The 14,553-nt window shown below is 50.2% G+C and overlaps 1 protein-coding gene across 1 annotated transcript in view; it reads right to left on the bottom strand.

The window, feature by feature from the left end:
* Nucleotides 1–9,627: 9,627 nt before the first annotated feature.
* Nucleotides 9,628–14,553, bottom strand: part of Txnrd3 (thioredoxin reductase 3) — a 33,305-nt gene continuing 28,379 nt past the window's right edge. Inside the window, exons 13-16 of the mRNA XM_028854427.2 lie at nt 13,040–13,147; nt 12,244–12,339; nt 10,976–11,110; nt 9,628–10,340 (exon numbers count right to left, since the gene is read on the bottom strand). Coding sequence (XP_028710260.1) covers nt 10,278–10,340; nt 10,976–11,110; nt 12,244–12,339; nt 13,040–13,147 — 402 coding nt within the window. The 3' untranslated portion in view covers nt 9,628–10,277. The remainder of the gene's footprint in view (nt 10,341–10,975; nt 11,111–12,243; nt 12,340–13,039; nt 13,148–14,553) is intronic.

Here is a 14,553-nt window from a genome sequence, read left to right as displayed (position 1 = left end):
CTCTGAGAGGTGGTTTATGCTTTTGCCAGGTAATGTCCTTCCTTCAAGGGACCCTTTTGCTACCTAAAAGAGCCCTGTCTGCAAAGGGGCTGCGCCCTCACACCGCACACACGAGTTTCTGCTGGGAGCTGAGTGCTCTGGGGACAGCTGTGGTCCTCGGTTGGTAGTCTTGCCGGACCTGCTGTGCTTGTGGCCTTCAGGGTCCCTGGGAGAAGCTGACACCAGCCCCAGTATAACCCCCTCCAACCTGGAGGTGCTCTCAAAATCCTGAGGTAGACCCACTGGAGCTGAGCATGTGGCTGAGCTGGTCCTCACTGGTCCTCACGGGGTGGAGTCCAGAGACTCCCTCTGGGAGTGGGGCTGGGCGCCCAGATACCATCTGTCGGTGCCATAGGTGCCAGGTGCGGGGGACTCACTGTAGTGGGAGCCACTGAGCAGAGGAATGCGCAGTGCGCAAAGCCACCTCAGCCACTGCCACCCCGCCAAGAGCACGACAGCCCTGCGCACCTCCCTCGATAATGTGGAGCTCCCTCCGTGGGGCTCTGGAGCAATGTGGGGTGTGTGAGAGTCCCCTCAGCCCGCATAGGGCACAAACTCGCAGGTTGGGGTGAGCAAGTGAACTGGGGTGGGCGAGAGGGGCGGGCCCCTCTCCCTGGGGCACCGGGCTTTGAGCCGTTAAAATTACTGTTATGGTCAAGCTCTTAGGGTAAGCTCTGTCTTCCAGCGTTGGGTTCCTGTAAATTTGTGAAAGAGTCCGGGAATGAGGCGACTGCATTCCGTGACAGTTACTGGACTCTGCCTGGATACTCTGCGCAGACGTTCAGTCAGTCAAGCGACCTTATGCCAGCAACACGTGAGCGGAAACGTGTGTGTGTGTGTGTGTGTGTTAGGCATGCTCTGCAGCTAGTAACGTCTAGGCCACTTCTTCCTTCAGAGGCTGGGAGTTCTGAAGGGGAAACTGAGTCTGAGCCACCCTAAGATCCAGAGCCATATATGTGATCAGCTGTTCTTTTTGGCAAATTGGTCCCAGCCTAGGGTCTCTCTCCCGGTTTGCAACTTCTGTTTGGATCCAGGAAAGAAGCATCTCGGGTGACCAAGCACAGGAGCACGCTTGGCTCTATGCTTTGTCGCCACCTGCTGGACGCAGAAAGAAAGGCCACTTCAGTCCCGGGGCAGCTGTAACAGCTGCAAAGGGGCGCTAAGCGGGCAGCAGCTGACCACGCCCCCAAGCCCCCGCCCACTCTATGGACTCGGCTACCATAGTAAGACATCTGAAGGGTGAGGTTAAGGGATACTCAGCTGCCTCGTGGTATGACCACTGATCTAGAAAATAATGTTCAAGGCTGTACTTGTCAGGTCCCCCTGTATAGGTTGTAGTTCCCACTTGTATTTGGTCGTGTGTGAGAATTTTAGGAAAACAAAGATTACAGGGGGAAAAAATGTACTGAAGTACCTGGAGCTGCTGGGAGCCCTGCGCTAGCTGGGTAAAGGAATGGATGAGGGAGAGACACACTCCCCCAAGGGCAGTGTCAGGGAAATCACAGGAAGTGAGGAAGAGTGACTACAAGCCTCCCTGATGAGGGCATGGGCTGCGTCCAGAGGTGGTAAAACTCCATGAAGGTTTAGTATGTATTCTGGAAGCCACATTCCCCGTGCGGTTTCTCCCTTCGTTCTACAGCGCATACCCTGCTCTCTGGTGCCGCCGCGTGGTATGAAGGGGGAACAGCAAGAGGATCCGACAGGCTCAGGTGTCCAGGCTCCCTGGAAAACGTCAAGACCCAAGACCGGCAGCCTCTTGAAATGTTGACTATCCGAGGATGGGGCAGCCCAGAAGTCCTGAACTTCCCTAGGTTCTTCTGTGCTGTTTGGTGTCTAGGTAAGTAGGCTTGCCCTCACTTCTCTGGTGTGTTCCTCCTGGCACAGAGGCAGGAGCTTCTGACCAGTGACCTACAGTGGGATGCACCCTTCATGAGCATCATGAACAGAACTCTATTCATCCTGCCCAGTTTTTAACTTTACATTCTTCTGACGTGGCTGTGAACTGGGGTTCTGCCTAGATATCTGGGATAATTATCACCCCCCACCCCCTCCCTCACCCCCACGCCCCTCCACCCCCCCCCACCATGTCCAAGGCTGCAGGAGCAGGGAGTGTCCCTTGGGTCGTCTTGGGACTTGAAAAGTCTAATCCTGAGCCTGTGGGTGTATTAAAGAGGAAACTCACACATGTTGCTAAACATCAAATCCAGCCAGACTGTGTGGCTGGAAGATGGAGGGACTGCTTCACTATGACAGCGGTCTATCCTTAAAACATCTAGGTTGGCCTGACATCCTTCAAAGTAAGTACACTGAAATGATGTGTTAGTCAACGTTCACCTTATGTGACAATCCTGAATGTGTGGCTTTCACACCACACAAGCTGACATTTCCTTGTCTAAGAAAGGTGAGTGGCCCAAGAGGGTGAGGGCCCAGTGAGGGGGGAGCAGGAAGATGGAGGCAGACTCAGCCCACGGCCTCATCCACTGAGTAAGGCCCAGACACACTCACTCCTTAGCCATCAGGGGCCTAGTTATTTTCAGATGTCACCTAGGACAGTAGAAGGCCCTGTCATGGCTAACAGCACAGCCAAGAGCCACCCTCGCCCTTCATTGTTCAATGAGATTCTCTCCTGCCTTCCGTGGTTTATCACAAGCAGTACCAATACCAAGCAGCCCCTGGCTGTCACTGGAAGTTGAAGTCAGGTATCTGGCAATGAGGTTCTGGAGACTATCTCCTTGGGCACAGACGGCAGGAGGGCAGGGGATGGGGCTGCAGGGTCACCTAGAACCAGAGTGTGATCCCCAGAGTCCACACAGTGGGAGCATATAACTGACTCTCACAATAAATAAACAATTGCAATTAGAACACACAATAAATAAATCCAATTAAAATTTAAATATAGACTAGTGTGGCCTACTTTTTCTTGTACCATGGAAAATACAAATTCCATACCCCTTTACTGGGTGTGATAGCTTGGGTCCTGAACCGGTCACCAGGGGTGTCCTCTGGTTACTCCTTAGAAAGGGACATGGACCTCAGAGAAGTAAAGTGCTGTTGACAGACAGCTGGCAAGCTACAGATCCAAGGCTTTGCTATCCCACCCGGTAAGGAGTAGTTTATGTAGAGCAGGACACGTTTTGCAGAATGTTTGTTAAATGGAGGAAGTCAGGAGAGGTCACCAGTTCTACTCCAGAGACAGGAACACTGCTTAAGCTCCAGAAGTGAGGATTGAGAGAGCCGAGATCGCAGTCAAAGACAAACCGAACCCAAATATATTCCACGAAGTGAGGAGCCCTCTAGAAGAGACCCAAAAGCTGCTGCCCTGCAGGCAAAGTGGGGGAAGGCAGCAGAGCCACCAAGGGGCAGGAGGGACAGGCCAGCCACACTATCCAGAGCCCCGGGGTACAGTGCAGTGTCGAGCCAACTTTCCATCAGAGATAAGCAATTTCGGAGGGGGAGTGTATTTTAGAGTTTATTTGGCTCAGGGAGTCCCTCAGCCTCTGCTCACTGGGCTCTACTACCTCTGGATTCCTATAAGAAAGAACACCATGGCGGGGAGCATTCGGCAGGACAAAATGGCTTATACAATGGTAGACAGTGGAGATGTGGACAGGAAAAAGAGGTGGAGGAGGGGAGGGGACAAAGGGAGAGGAAGCAGGAACAAGATGCACCCTTCAAAAGCACCCCCCAATAATCTGACTTCTCTAACCAGGCTCCACCATCTCTCGACAATGCCATCAAATTCTTAATCATCAATCCACCAGGAATCCTCAGAATCTGATCCCACCCTGATGAGTGGATCTAGGAGACCAGCCCCTTAGTTTTAGAGGTGTGGGTCACTGCCATCTATCCTGGCACAGAAAGACTATGAAATGGCTCTGGTAGAGCTAAGTGACATCTTTCCAAGGCACCCTAGGCTTTTACAAGATGCCCTGCAGTAACCCCGTGATGGCTCAGGTCATGTCGCTGGGTAGCTCTCAGGTCATAGAATACCAGAGACAGGACTGGAGAGAAAAAAACAATCCGGTAACCACCACAAGTCATGGAGAGCTCTGCCATCAGAAAGTAGGGCTCGGGTGACAGCCCGGAGGCCACTAGGGTCTCCCTAGACCTAAGCTCTATCGCACCCTCAAAATATGGAGGGCAAGAATGGTGACTCAAACCAGGCACAGCCCTGCCTGACTATATCAGGATGGACTGAGCCACCCACAATGAAGCAGACAGGAGAACGTGAGCACTGTCTTCTGAGCACAGCCATACATCACACCTGCACATTCACTTGGGAAGTTGTGCAAAGACACAGGAAAATGTAACTCAATAAGAATAAAACTCAATAAAAGCCAGAGAGGGGCAGCCCAGCTCTGGGAAATAGAGGCCTCTATATTATAAACACACCAGATGGCCTAAGAGAAAGGGCGGATGCTATTTGAGGATGATGGGGATTTGAACGGAAAGATTAAAAAACCATGGCAGTTCTACCAATAAAACCCAAACCCACAGATACAATACAGTACCACAGAAATCTATGCAGGGAGTTTAGCAGCAGATGGCATATGGCAGGGGAGGGGGAGACAGGGTTCCCCGGGGCAAGTCCACATGGAAACAAAAGCAAACTGAGCCACATAAAATGGTAAGTCCAATGCACCCGAGACCAGAAGTCTACAACAGAAACATATGAAGAAATATTTGAGGAAGAAATGGCTGGGAATTTCTCCAAACTGGTGTAAGACATCAACCCACTGGTCCAAGGACCCAGAAAGGATGAGAATGAAGAAACATTCACCATGGTTCCCCGTGTGCAGTTGCCCGGGTTTCAGTTACTCACCAACTGCAGTCTGAAAATATGAACTAGGAGACCAGTGATACACACACAGTTCATTGGTTCAAATGATGCTCCACTCTGAACAGGCTCTCCCACCATCCCATTCCCTCCCACCTGTAATGTGGATCCTCCTGTCTCACAGTGCATCCACAGTAGATTTCACCTTCCCATTCATCAGACCAGCTGCTGCCGTATCACCATGCCTGTTCTCAGCGGACTCTGTTTTACTACTGTCCCAGAAGCAGTGACCCTGGAGATTCACACTTGCCTTGGAACAGCTTTTTCTGGGGAGATGGTAGAAGTTATTAATAAGGAAAGATAACTGTGCCAGAACTGCTGTGGTGTCCTGGTAGAATCCTCACCACACAGAGCTGAGGAGCAGAAGCTCGCTATCACACCAACTGTGGAACAGCTGTGGTAAAGTGAGACCCTTATATAAGATGGAAAGGCCCTCTGTGTGTGCATGGGACAAGATCTGGTCCCATCTGTAGATTCGGTCAGCCACTGGGAGACCTGGGACAAGGCCCTTCTCTTCTGGGTGAGAGGGAGCCCAGCTGCTCAGCATCCAAGTGTCTTAAGAGCAGCTAAGAAGCAATGGGGAAAGGAACACACAGGAGAAATTCAACAAGGCGGCGTGATGCAGCCACAGTAGTGATGGACAAGATGACCAGGACGTCATTCTCACAGTGCTGATGGGAAATGTAAGTCAAGCTGAGTCCCCCATCCAGCAAATGTCCTTCAGAAGTGAAGGTGAGCACAGACCTCTACAGAGTGATGGAAGCCAAGGGAATAGGTCCGCCCAGAGAAGCTGGCTGGAGTTCTTGCTGGAACTCACACCAGATAAACTGGCTGTTGTTCTTCTCACTTACTCTACAGATGGGCAGTAGCTCAATTCCTTAGACGTCCAACAGGAAGACATGGGTCCCAGAAGCTGTGTGAAGAGAGGCAGGGCCTTCGCCTAGCGGCAGGAGGGACAGGGGCCAGCCAGAGCAACAGGGGATGAGGCTCCTGGGAGAGGCTGGCATGGTGGCCATTGCTCAGCTGTGGGGTCCCTGAGCCTAGGTTTTCAGGGTGATGACCAAAAATAACAGCTGGCAAGAGCCTCATCTAGGCTGCTACAAGAGCTACAGTTGTGCATGGTCACCCCAAGTGCTGGCAGGTCTACCACCCAAGAAATACTGAGATGGGCTTTCTGCCTTTCAATCCTATTTAACTTTTAAATGTTATTTTTTAAAGATGTATTTGTTTATGTATAGGGGTATTTTGTCTGTATGTGTGTCTGCATACTAGAAGAGGCCATTGGATCCCATGGGACTACAGTTTTGATGATTTTGAGGTATATGTGGGTGCTAGAAATTGAACTCAAGACCTCTAAAGAATAGCCAGTGCTCTTAACTGATGAGCCATCTCTCCAGCCCTTTAATTATATTTTTTATGAGAAGACACATGCAAGTTACATGTCTTAGTCATGTGTTCTATTGCTAGGAAGACACCATGACCATGGCAACTCATAAAAGAATGTATGTAACTGAGGCTTGCTTACAGTTTCGGAGGTTTAGTCCACTGCACTCATGATGAGGCACATGGTGCCGGAGAAGTAGCTGAGAGTTCTACATCTGGATCCTTGGCACCAGGAAGAGAGGGAGAGCCACCGCGCCTGGCTTGGGCTTTTGAACCCTCAAAAGCCATCCCCAGTGGTACACTTCCTCCAACAAAGCCACCCCTCCTAATCCTTCTCAAGTAGTGCCACTCCCTGATGACTAAGCTGTTGTTGTTTTTTGTTCTTTGGGGAGGCCCACCACCCAGCTCCCAAGTCAATCACACATGGAGGCTTATTCCTAATTATGAATGTCTGGCCTTAGCTTGGCTTGTTTCTTGCTAGTTTTTCTTAGCTTTAAATTATCCCGTTTACCTTTTGCCTCTGGGCCTTTACCTTTCTCTATTTCTGTACACCTTTCATTATTTCTTCCTCCATTGCTGGTTGTGTATCTGGGTGGCTGGCCCCTGAAGTCCTCCTCCTTCTCTGGCTACTTCTCATTTCTTTCCAGATTTCTCCTTCTATATATACACTTTGCCTGCCAGCTCAACCTATCCTTTCTCCTGCCTCGACATTGGCTGTTCAGTTCTTTATTAGACCATCAGGTGTTTTAGACAAGCACAGTAACACAGCTTCACAGAATTAAACAAATGCAACATAAACAAAATTAACACACCTTAAAATATTCTACAACACTAAGCACTCAAATATGAGAGCCTTTGGGAGCCATTCTTATTCAAACCACCACACTTCCATAAGAGTAGTCTTTCCCATCACCCAAGCATGAACCAGATCCTATTTGTTACAACACACTGCCCAGTTACCTTGACACACTGGAGAAGTTGGGAGTCCACCACGGAACAGGGCTCTCCATATGACTCTACCTGGGGACAGTTCCCTCACCTGTTTCTTCTGAAGTAAGCCCTTTTGGTTTATCATTGGCGAGTACTGTGGACACTGGTTGCCCATCCCCTCCTCAGGACCTGACAAAAACTATTTGTATAACTGTGGGCTCACCTGACCTGGCATTCCCACTCTGACGCAAACTCCGAGGGCACAGTGTACAAGGTCCTACACAGGCTAGCTGCCACCACCATGTGCCAAGCCAAGGCTGAATCCACAAGAGACTGAGTGGCACTGTAGCATTTAACAAAGGCCACTGTTGTCAATGATTCTGAGAGCATCCACCAGCTTCTAGTTGAATTAGTCCCATAAACACCACCTTTTCCAGGAACCACAGTCTTCAACTGCTTTTGCTTCCAAAGAGACGAGCCAAGTTCAACTGAAAGGAGTCTTTCTACATGGCGGATAGGCCACCTCCAGAAAGCATCGGTTTGGTCTTTCCTGGTCACTAGCCACTCAAAGTAGACACGCTGAGGAAACATTCATACTTTTGTGGAGATGGAGACACGGTTCAGTGGTTAAGAGCACTGGCTGCTCTTGTACAGCTGAGTTCTGTTTGCAGTACCCCCATGGTGGCTCACAGTCATCTGTAACTCCAGCCACAAGGGATCCAATACCCTCTCTGGCCTCTGCAGACACCAGGCATGCACACAGTGCACAGACGTATGTGAAGCAAAGGACTCATACACATAAAGTAAATAAAAAAGACAACCGTCTGGGCACTAGTCAGTTTACCTCGAGGAGATGCACCCAATACCTTTACTCTTCACCCCTCTGGCTGCATGGCCTCCCTGACACCTGGCAGTGACTGGGCAGAAATGCACACCACCTAGCAAGCAGCTGCAAAAGTGCCACTGCATGTCCCCAGGTTAAATCTCTTCCTGAGAAAGCAACAATCAAGTTAACACAGCCCACATTTGGTAAGCATTCTCAACTCACTGCTCCCAAAGGGCAGCAACCATGGACCACCTCTGAAATGGGGGAAGTGACCACAGGTAAGTGATCCTGGCAGCCTTGGGTCCAAGTGACCTGGCACAACCCATAGGAGCCAGCAGCAAGTGAGAGGACAGCCAACAGTCCCAGAAGCTAATTCCCACATGGGCCATTCTAGATGCAAGACAGAGAGACACAGAGAGTAGTCTGGACATGACACTGGGATGCAGGAGCCATGAGTCAGGACAGTCAGACCCCTCAGTATAGACCAAGCACCACACCCTGGCCCCTCCTCCTACACACCTGCCCCTCTGTTCTCCTTCCCAGGTGGCCTGTTCCCAGCCACACCAGCTGGAAACAGACCTCCCTCCTTCTACCTACACACATCTTCTTACCTGTTCAGACCTGTCATTTAATTAATGGTTCAGCCCAGTACTTGGAACATTGGTTAGAAATCAGTTTTGAAGTATGGTTGACTTACAACAAAATGTGCTGTTAGTCAGCTCAAAAGACCAGAGGTGACGAACTTGTAAAGAGAAAGGGCTGCCTCCTTGGTGGGGCATGCCTGCAATCCCAGCATTTGGGAGGCTGAGGCAGGAGGATTTTGAGTTTCCAGACCATGTCTCAAAAACAAAACAAAATAGACATTTTAAAAATTTTAGTAAAATATTTTTAATGGACCGTGATTTGTGTAGAAAAAGGAAGCTCTGTCTAGTTCAAAATGATGAGGTCATACTGTCTCTTAGCTTAGAAATCCTTCTCTCCTATGCACCCAAATATCACTACCTCCCTTAAACTTGCTGCAGTTCCCTGGCCCCAACGTGTCCAGCGGGAGAGACCGTATCCCCACTTCCCATGGGACGACTGCCACCCCGCTCACAGAGGCCACTCCCTGCTGTCCTCCCTCACGGCTGGTAGTTTTCTCTCTCCAATCAGAAGCATCTCACTAACGGATCCTGTGTGGGTTTCTCTGGCTCTCATCCTCACTCCACTCCTGTTGCACATCTGTAACCTCAGCACTCAGACTAAGGAAGGAAGATCTGAAGTTCAAGGGCAGCCTGGGCTACACAGCAAGACCTTGTCTCAAAAATTCAAATAAAACAAAACCCTCATATCCAGAAATTCTGACCACAGAACCATGCAAGCCTGTGGCACTCTGCTCAAATGGCTAGTCACACTCAAAAGGGTGGGTGGCTTCGAAGAGGCCAGCACCAGGGCGCCCTGTTCCTCAGAAGTTTTCCAGAAGGATCCGAGAGGCGCCCATCCTCTTCAAAGGTCTGCTCGATGCTGCCGTGTGTGAGTTCGAATGGAACTCTCGGGGTTACCTGTTCATTTACTACCCTATACACACCATGACAAAATCATGTTTAACAGGTTGAAATCAGATCACACCGACTATAGTAAAATCTTTTTAATAGTGACCTTAAGATTAACATGGAAAAGCTATACAACAAGTTTTCCCTTATATGCGGTGCTCTGCTGGTGCAGAGGCTAGGAGAATGGTCTCAGGGTTCTCACCTCAGATGTTCAAGGGTGAGGTAGGAGTCAGGCTTCTGACAGCAGGTTAAATGTACCTTTAAAGGCCATCCAGTGCATGGGCCTCCCGCCAATGCAGCAGTCCTGTGCAGCCAGCTGCTCTGACCTTGGTCTCCAGACACCATGAATCCCTAGGTGCCGCAAGCCTCTTCACAGACAAGTCCACACTGAAAACTATAATATCTTCATGAAAACAGAGAGTCAAAGCGCTGGCAACTGGGAAAGGGGGCAGGCTCACTGGGTCATCCAAGGCCTCATGGGGGGAAGTCGAGGCTGACGTGCAGGAGTCGGCCTTGGCTCACCTCTGTGGGTTCCGAACCAAGGCGTCAAGGATGCAGCCTGGTCGCTGCATGCCGTCAGCGGAGACTTCAGATGCTGCTGCTGGTCCTCTGCCACCTTCTCATCTCTGGGCCAGGAGAAAGCCCGGAACTGGTCCCCTAGTGCCCAAGCAGATGTCATGGGCACAGAGCGAGAGTGTGACAGGGGAAACCAACAACAGCGGGGCTAGCCTCAGCAGCCTTTCTGAGTAATGTCCAGCCCCGAGGACTTCGTGATTTCCAAAGTTGTAAAGACCTGTTTACAAGGAAGAAGACAACATGTGGCAATGTCACTGCTGCTTTACAAGGACATGCTCCAGCTGCACGGAGAGAACACATTAAATTAGCTTGCTAATATAAAATATATTAGAATTAAAGAAACACTACAATGAGTTTCATAATTGTTTGTAAAGCTAGGCTACTTGAGTCCCACTGAAAGCACCTCACTGGGGTTTGGGGACTTTCAGTGGATACAGTACTGGGGAGACGCTTCGTGGGTAAAGAGCTACCCATGCAAGTGTGAGGGCCCAAGTCCAAGTTCCAAAACCCACGCTGAGTGTGCTGGCACACGCTTGTAAAATCTCCACACCATGGAGGCAGAGATAGCTGCATTCAGAGTCTTACTGGCCAGCCAGCCTAGTGCTGGCACACGCTTATAAAATCTCTGCCATGGAGGCAGAGAGGTGCATCCCGAATCTTGCTGGCTAGCCATCCTAGCCTATTGGCAAGCTTCAAGCCAGCGTGACACCCTGTCTCCAAAAGAGGTTAAGATAACCTAAGGAATGACATTCAAGGCTGTCCTCTGAAACATGCGTGTGCATACACACATACACACACACACACACACACACACACACACACACACACACACACACACACACTGCTCCTTACCTCACCACACGTGGGATGGATTCCAATGGTGTCATTCAGTAGCTGCTTTGTGAGCCCACACTTCATGGCAGCTGCAAATCCCTGTGTGATTTCCCCAGCATTTGGCCCCAGAAGGTGAAATCCCACCACACGCTCCTTTAATACAGAGACAGAACAGAGAATCCCCATAAGCCTAGGATCAGAACGGAGATCTACTCCCTGCTGTTCACAGCTAAGATATACAGGGTCTCCCACAGGAGAGGAAGTGAGCAGGGAACAGCCTCTAGAAGGACTTGGCCAAGGAGCTGGTAAAGTGTGGTCAGAACTAACTCACACTCTAATTTACTAGTGCACTCGATTTGCCCACCCGTGATGGAGCTCATGGGTGGGATGTGACTTCTGGATCACTGAGCCAGGGCCACACAAACACTGCACATATGAACTAAGCGCCTGCACTGGAGTACCCAAGGCGTCAGGTCTTACTCGAGGAGGGTTTGTGGCCCCGTGCACAGCTGCCTGCTCCTGACACTAAGCAGAGCTCAGGAATGGCTGGTAGAGGCTGTCAGCAGGGCAGCATGTGGTGGGTGTCCAGAGCAGAAGTGAGCCACAGCTGTCCACTGACACGCCTTTTCATCAGAGTCGGGCCTCCATTCTGATCCTCCATGAGGACAGACGAAGGCACAGCCGACAGAGCAGGCACAGGAGACATCTCAGCTCCATCAGCACCTGCCTGTTGCCCTGTGGGAGTGCCTCTCCCTGGCACTCCACACATGCCATTCCACCGATGAAGCACACACACATGCATCACGCACAGTGCCGGATGGTGGCCACAGTGTTGGCCTTCACAGTTCTAAACCATCAGGGCTAAACTGTCGGCTCTGGGTGGCCAGCTTCTCACTGCCTGGCAGGCACAGCTGAGCTGAAAAACTGCTTCTGCCTCAGCCTCTGCAAAGAGCTGAGAGCTTACTTCTGCCCCAATTCCATCTTTAAAGAGATCATAAAAACCCAACTGGCAAGAATCCAATATATATATTGGTTTTTAGAGACAGGGTTTCTCTCTGTAGCTTTGGAGCCTGGCCTTGAACTCACAGAGATCCGCCTGCCTCTGTCTCCCAAGTGCTGGGATTAAAGGTGTGCACCACCACCACCTGGCCCAAGCTGTATTTTAAAATCACAGTGGGTGAGGCTTGGGGAGCAGCCCAGGGTACAGAGTGTGCCTTACACAACCCCAGAGAAAATGGAGTAGACTAGAGCAGAGCAGAGAGCACAGCATCCAGGCATCTACATACATTGTCGAATTTGTTACAGATTATCTTCGCATAGCAGGTATTATTGTCTCTGCCGGCGACTGTCCACTCCAGAGGCCAGAACAAGGTGTGATACACCTGGACAGAAGGGAGAGGCCGACATTAGCACTGCATGTAACCCACTCCTTGACATGCTCCTCGGTCCCGCTAAGGTGACAGACTATAACAGCTTGCTGCACTGGAAGCCCGAGGCCCCACCTGGGCCATGTTGATAGCTGCACTGGAGCCAGGTTCCCGAAATGCCAGCAACATGTCACATTTGCTTTGTGCAGCCATTAGTCAGACATAGAAACAGCCTCCTGTGAGCAAAACTCCGTTTTCAAACATTTAGAGTGTTGTCGGCCCACTAGTAACTATGTGGGCTGAGGAGATGACAACTGAGACCCTACCTAGTGGCATGGTCACCCCAAACCTAGAAGATCAGAAGACACAGAACTGTTCTGACTTCCAAGATGAAGCGCATCATCTGTGCTACTGACCCCAGCAAAGCCCCCAGCACCCCACCTTGCTCTGACAGCCAAGTCTCCACTGTGCATGGGGTGAGGGCCTTTTATACCTGTATCTCCAAAGTCCTAATTCATACACCCCACTGCCCGCCCTCTCGCCAAAGCTGTGTTCTTTGTATCACTGTGCGAGTGTGACAGAGTTTAGATGCTCTTCAAATTCTCCCCAATAGGAGGAGGATTTCTCTAACAGCATAGAAGAGACTTGCAAAGTTACAACATAAAAAGTGGCTTCAGGGAAGGAAGGTTGATGATAAAGGAACCGTGGTCCTTACTTCCAGATTCTCTTTTTTATACACTTCGATGGCTTTCTCTTCAGACAGCCCACAGCAGCCATATTCCAGAGGTGTGAACACCGTTGTTGGGACGTTAATGTAATCACACTGGAAGAGAAACACACAACACTCCTATGACTTGCTTCCCAGCAAGTTTCTATGGCACGGATTCATAAAAGGCAGTGGGGTTGTGTCAGATCAAAAGGGACCCAGCGGTTACGAGAGCCAACTGATGGAAGACTGCAGAAGTCTAAATGTGCTGGTGAGCATGTGAATGAGTGTGCCCAAAATGTACTCATTATTCATTTTGTGTGGGAGTATTTTCTTAAAAGTATGGTTGTATGCCACATGTGTGTCTGATGCCTACAAAGGCCAGATGAGGGCATTGGATCCCCTGGAACTGGAGTTAGAGACAGTTGTGAGCTACCATGTGGGTGCTGGGAATTAAACCTGGGTCCTCTCCAAGAGCTCTATGTGCTCTTATCTACTGAGCCAACTCTCCAGCCCTTGTGTATGCATGTCTTTCATGTGTATGGTGTGTGTGTGTATGTGTGTGTGTGTGTGTGTGTGTGTGTGTGTGTGTGTGTACACGTGGACACACACGTAGAGACCCAAGGTTGATGCAAGGAATCATCCTCCATCACTCTTCTACCTCATCGACTGAGGCAGCATCTCTTAGTCAAACTCAGAGCTGGCTATACAGCTAGTCTTACTGGCCAGCTTGCTCCAGGGCTCCCATCTCTACTTTCCAAGGCTGGAATTACATGTGAGCCAACACACGTAGGTCTTGAGGGGTCCCAACTCTGGTCCTTACACTTAGTGGCAATTATTTAACCACTGCCCCACCTTCCCATATTGCTGAACTTCTGTTGAGTTCTCAGACAACATCTGAACAACATCTGAACAACATCGGAAAGGTAGGTATCGTTGTACTTAAGCAACACAAGCACCAGCAGCTAGAGACAAATTAGGCTGATGCCTACCACTTAAAAAACCTCAGAAGAGAAAAGTGTGCTTGCCAGTTATTCCAAAGAGGAGAACGGGCTGAGCAGGACAACTCAGCGACCTGAGCATCTAGTGAGAGGTTCATGCAGGAGCCACCTCAGCACCCTTGCTGGCTGGTGTCTTGCTAAATGAAGCTGGTGGACATATGGCCTTCCGCCTCCCCCATGGCACACCCCAAGTGTACCGAGGGGATATGCAAGCTCACAAGAGCACAGCCACGACCCGTTATCTGCTAGCCCTCCGCAGGTCCCCAGTACTACTGATAAAGCGGTGCTTTCCTCCCAAGGGTGAGCCCCATGAGGACACTCTTATTCCCTCTATTATCTGATGATACACCTACTAGAAAAGTCCACTGCTTCCTCTGTAGAATTACCTAGATCCCATGTATCTCACTAAGGAATACCAAGACAGGAAACTACACTTCATAGCCGTGGCCTTGCAAAAGATGACTGTGAAATCACAAGTGAATGGGGCTTACCAAGTAGGCGGTGTAAGAGGTTAGTATCCTG

The sequence above is a fragment of the Peromyscus leucopus genome, chromosome 3, assembly GCF_004664715.2.
Source record: "Peromyscus leucopus breed LL Stock chromosome 3, UCI_PerLeu_2.1, whole genome shotgun sequence".
Lineage (NCBI taxonomy): Eukaryota > Metazoa > Chordata > Mammalia > Rodentia > Cricetidae > Peromyscus > Peromyscus leucopus.
Note: the sequence above shows the minus strand (reverse complement) of the source record. Positions and strands in the feature narration are given on the sequence as shown.